Raw genomic sequence first — 4,233 nt, 5'->3', positions numbered from 1 at the left:
TTTATAAGGATAAGGCGTTCAAGCACCAGTACCACCAGTTAGGACCGCAAGAGGTTGGGTACGAGGTATAGGCCAATTTAGGGCTCGCACTGCAGCTAGAGTAGCAAGTGTGGAGCCACCAATTGCTCTAGTGGAGGAACAAGTGTCAGATAGTATTGAACGGGTGGGACCAGCTCAGGCACCAGTACTGCCTATCGTTATTCCTAGCCTACAGGAGGCGTTGGCTAAGATTTTGACTGTATGCATGAGCCTGACTTGGGTGGTTTTGATCTTAGTTGTACAAGCTACCTCATAGGCTGGGAGAGGTGCCCAAACTCCTTCCGTGCGTACTCTAGAGCATCTAGCTCAAGGTCATTAGACGTCTGGTGTGTTACTAGTTTAGCCGGCTATTGTTGCACGGGCCAAGGTTGGCCCACCTATGCGTGAGGAGGAGCAAAAGAGGTTGGTGCAGTTAGGGAGGCTTAAGCCTATAGAGATCAGCGAGGGGGAGTTGGAGGATGCTTCGCGTTCTTTCAGTGGTTATTCTGGTTCTCAGGGTCCGATTTAGGCCCCGCAGTCATCCCTAGGTCGAGGTTGCTATGAGTGTATAAAGTTATGGCATGTGAGGAGGTTTTGCCCCCCGTTTATTAGAGGTCCCGTGTAGATGATAGATCAGGCTATGACCCCCGCACCAATTACTACACCACCCGCTTAGAAAACTCGTGATGGAGGTCATTCGGGTTGAGGTCTCCCTAGAGGGGGAGGTCCGCTAGGTGGTGGTCAGTCTCGATACTATGCTTTCCCCTTCAAGTTAGAGGCAGTTTCTTCTGACACTGTGATCGCATGAATTGTTTCAGTGTGCCACGAGATGCTTTAGTGTTAGTTGACCCTGGCTCCACTTATTCATATGTATCATCATACTTTGCTCGTATTTTGGATATGCCTCGTGATTCTTTAGTTATGCATGCTCATGTATCTATGCCAGTAGGTGATTCTATTATTATGAACCGTGTGTATCAGTCCTATGTGTTGACCATTGGGGGATATGAGACGAGAGTTGATCTTTTACTACTCAACATAGTTGATTTTGACGTGATACTGGGCATGGATTGGTTGTCGCCATGTCATGCTGTTCTTGATTTTCACGCTAAGACCGTGATATTGGCAATGTCGGGGGTGCCGAGGTTAGAGTGGAGGGGCTTCCTGGATTATGTTCCTAGTAGAGTGATTTCACATTTGAAGGCTCAACAAATGGTTGTGAAGAGATATTTGGCATATTTGGCCTTCGTGAGGTATGTTAGTGCTGATACTCCTACCATTGAGTCAATTTTGTTAGTGAGAGACTTCCCAGATGTATTTCCAATAGACCTTAAGGACATCGATTTTGGTATTGACTTGGTGTTGGGCACTCAGCCCATTTTTATTTCACCGTATTGCATGGCACCTATAGAATTGAAGGAACAATTATGGGAGCTACTTGATAAGGGTTTCATTAGGCGTAGTGTGTCACCTTGGGATGCACTGGTTCTATTTATGGGGAAGAAGAATGGTACTATGAGGATGTGTATTGACTACAGGCAGCTGAACAAGGTTACTATTGAAGGTTACTGTGATTACTATGAGTTTTTGGTGATATCTTTTCGGGCTGACCAATTCCACAACAACTTTTATGCACTTGATGAACAATGTGTTCCATCCATATCTTGATTCTTTTATCATAGTATTCATCGATGATATATTGGTGTACTCACGCAGCTAGGAGGATCTTGAGTAGCATTTGAGAATCATACTCCACACTTTGAGGGAGAAGAAGCTATATGCTAAATTCTCCAAGTCTGAGTTTTGGCTTGATTCAATGGTGTTTTTGGGGCACGTGTTGTCCAGTGAGAGAATCAAGGTAGATCCAAAGAAGATTGAGGTAGTTCAAAGTTGGCTGAAACCATCTTCTACTACTGAGATCTGAGGTTCCTTGGTTTGGTCGGATATTATCGTCGTTTTGTGGAGATTTTCTCGTCCATTGCTACACCTTTGACTATATTGACCTAGAAGGGTGCTTCTTTCAGATGGTCCGACGAGTGTGAGGTGAGCATTTAGAAGTCAAGAGTGGATTGACTACAGCCCCAATGTTGGTGTTGCCTATGGGTTCAGGATCTTACACCGTATATTGTGATGCGTTGCATATTGGGCTTGGCACGATGTTAATGCATAACGGTAGTGTAATTGACTATGCATCTCAGCAGTTGAAGGCTCATGAGAAGAATTACCATGTGCATGACTTAGAATTAGCAGCCATTGTTCGCGCGTTGAAGATTTGGAGGCACTGCCTGTATGACATTCCATGTGAGGTCTATACCGACCATCGGAGTCTCCAACACCTGTTCAAGCAAAAGGACCTTAATTTATAGCAGCGAAGATGGTTAGAGTTTCTGAAAGACTATGATATCACCATATTATATCATCCGAGGAAGGCCAATATGGTGGCTGATGCGTTGAGTAGGAAGGCTGAGACTATGGGCAGTTTGGTATATATATCGGTGGTGAAAGGCCACTAGCCATGGATGTTCAGGCTTTGGCCAATCAATTTGTAAGATTAGATGTTTCGGAGCCTAGCCGGATTCTTTCTTGCATGGTAGCTTGGTCATCATTATTGGAGCGCATCAAAGATCTATAGTTTGATGATCCTCACTTGAGGGTGTTGAGGGACACGATTAAGCGGGGTAGTTATAAGGAGGTTGTGATTGGTGATGATGGTTTTATGCAGCTTCAAGGCTGGATTTGTGTTCCAAATATTGATGCTTTGAGAGGTTTGATCCTTGAAGAGGCTCACAGTTTGCGTTATTCCATTCACTCTGGTGTCACGAAGATGTACCGTGACTTGAAAAAATACTATTGGTGGCGGAGAATGAAGAAAGATATTGTTGCTTATGTCTCACATTGTTTGAATTTTCAACGGGTGAAGTATAAGCATAAGAAACCAGGAGGGTTGACTTAGAAATTAGAGATATCGGAGTAGAAGTGGGAGCGCATCACTATGGATTTTTTTGTAGGCTTACCACTAAACTTGAAGAAATGTAATGCCATTTAGGTTATTGTGGAATGTTTGGCTTAATCCGCACACTTCATTCCAGTGATGACTTCCTATTCTTCAGAGTGGTTGGCTCAAATTTACATCTAGGAGATTATCCACCTGTATGGCGTGCGTATTTCTATTATTTCTGACAAAGGCACGCAGTTCACATTGCAATTTTGGAGAGTGGTGCAGTGAGAGTTAGGCACAAGGGTTGAGTTGAGCACATCATTCCATCCCCAGATGGACGAGCAGTTCAAGCGCACTATTCAGATCTTGAAGGACATGTTACATACCTGTGTTATGGATTTTGGAGGTTCATGGGATCAGTTTCTTCCACTAGCAGAGTTTGCCTACATTAACAACTTTCAATCGAGTATCTAGATGGCTCATTATGAGGCCTTATATGGTAGGAGATGTCGTTCTCCAGTTGGTTAGTTTGAGCCTGAGGAGGCTAGGTTGTTAGGCACTGATTTTGTCTGTGATGCCTTGGAGAAGGTAAAGGTGATTCAGGAGTGGCTTCGTATAGTGCAGTAAAGACAGAAGAGCTATGCTGACATGAAGGTTCGTGATGTTGCATTTATGATGGGTGAGAAGGTTCTGCTTAGAATTTCACCCATGAAGGGTGTGATGAGATTTGTGACGAAAGGGAAGTTGAGTCCTAGGTGTATTGGGCCTTTTGAGGTGCTTGAGAGAGTTGGAGAGATGGCCTACATACTTGCCTTGCCACCTTGTTTATCGGGTATTCATCCAGTGTTTCATGTGTCTATGATCCAGAAGTATTATGGTGATCCATCGTATGCTTTGGACTTCAGCATGGTACAACGAGATGGGGATTTTGGCCTATGATGTAGAGTCGGTGCCCATTTTGGACTAACAGGTTCGAAAGTTGAGGTCGAAGAATATAGCTTTGGTGAAGGTGCATTGGAGAGGTCAGCCGGTCGAGGAGGCTACATGAGATACCGAGTAGGAGATGCGGAGCAGATATCCACACCCTTTTGAGGCTCTAGGTATGATTCTAGATCCGTTCGAGGACAAACGTTTGTTTAAGAGGGGGAAAATGTAACGATCCGGCTGGTTGTTTTGTGTATTATAGCACCGTTCCCCTATTTATTGCCTATTTTATATTGAGTTATGGTTATGTGACTTTCCGGGGTGGTTGGTTTGGTTTCGGGAAAATGTCTGAG

The 4,233-nt window shown here is 44.3% G+C and overlaps 2 protein-coding genes across 2 annotated transcripts; both read left to right on the top strand.

Annotated features, from left to right (window-relative positions):
• Nucleotides 1–822: 822 nt before the first annotated feature.
• LOC138881313 (uncharacterized) lies at nt 823–1,686 on the top strand. The gene has a single exon (XM_070161526.1). The coding sequence runs from the start codon at nt 823–825 to the stop codon at nt 1,684–1,686; it is 864 nt and encodes a 287-aa protein (XP_070017627.1).
• Nucleotides 1,687–2,102: 416 nt separating this feature from the next.
• Nucleotides 2,103–2,971, top strand: LOC138881312 (uncharacterized). Its single transcript, XM_070161525.1, has 2 exons — nt 2,103–2,324; nt 2,741–2,971. Exons 1-2 carry the CDS (start codon nt 2,103–2,105, stop codon nt 2,969–2,971), a joined length of 453 nt encoding a protein of 150 aa, XP_070017626.1.
• Nucleotides 2,972–4,233: the final 1,262 nt, after the last annotated feature.

This window comes from Nicotiana sylvestris, chromosome 11, assembly GCF_000393655.2.
Source record: "Nicotiana sylvestris chromosome 11, ASM39365v2, whole genome shotgun sequence".
Lineage (NCBI taxonomy): Eukaryota > Viridiplantae > Streptophyta > Magnoliopsida > Solanales > Solanaceae > Nicotiana > Nicotiana sylvestris.
This window is presented reverse-complemented; position numbering and strand designations above follow the sequence as displayed.